Below are 353 nucleotides of genomic sequence, written 5' to 3' on the forward strand. Positions count from 1 at the left end.
GTAGAGCTCAGAGAGCAGGGAGAGGCCCAGGCAGAGGCCCCCGCAGACGGCGGCGCCCAGGAAGGCGTGGTAGGCGCAGGGCATCTGGTAATTCTTGAGGTTGCAGTAGCTGTGCCTCTGAGTCTGGTCGATCATGATGGCTGTCGCGGCGCCGTAGAGCGCAGCCGCCAGCAGGTCGTGCGCCACGTTGACCACGAGCCAGCGCGAGCCCAGAACGGGCACCAGCTCGTGCTTACCCAGCAGCGTGAGAAAGTAGAGGCCCAGGGTCAGCAGCCAGAAGAGCACGGACACGAAGAGCGCGAAGTGCACGGGCCCCTGGTACCTGCTGGTGGCGATGGTGATCCAGAAGGCGG

General features: G+C 65.4%; 1 protein-coding gene across 1 annotated transcript; it reads right to left on the bottom strand.

Moving 5' to 3' along the window:
* MARVELD1 (MARVEL domain containing 1) lies at window positions 1–351 on the bottom strand (the record flags this gene model as incomplete). The annotated part of the gene is made up of 1 exon (XM_014532627.1): window positions 1–351. A coding segment is annotated over one exon (351 nt), but the record flags the coding sequence as incomplete, so codon positions are not given.
* Between the last annotated feature and the right edge of the window lie 2 nt (window positions 352–353).

This window comes from Myotis brandtii, unplaced genomic scaffold (genome assembly GCF_000412655.1).
Source record: "Myotis brandtii unplaced genomic scaffold, ASM41265v1 scaffold902, whole genome shotgun sequence".
Lineage (NCBI taxonomy): Eukaryota > Metazoa > Chordata > Mammalia > Chiroptera > Vespertilionidae > Myotis > Myotis brandtii.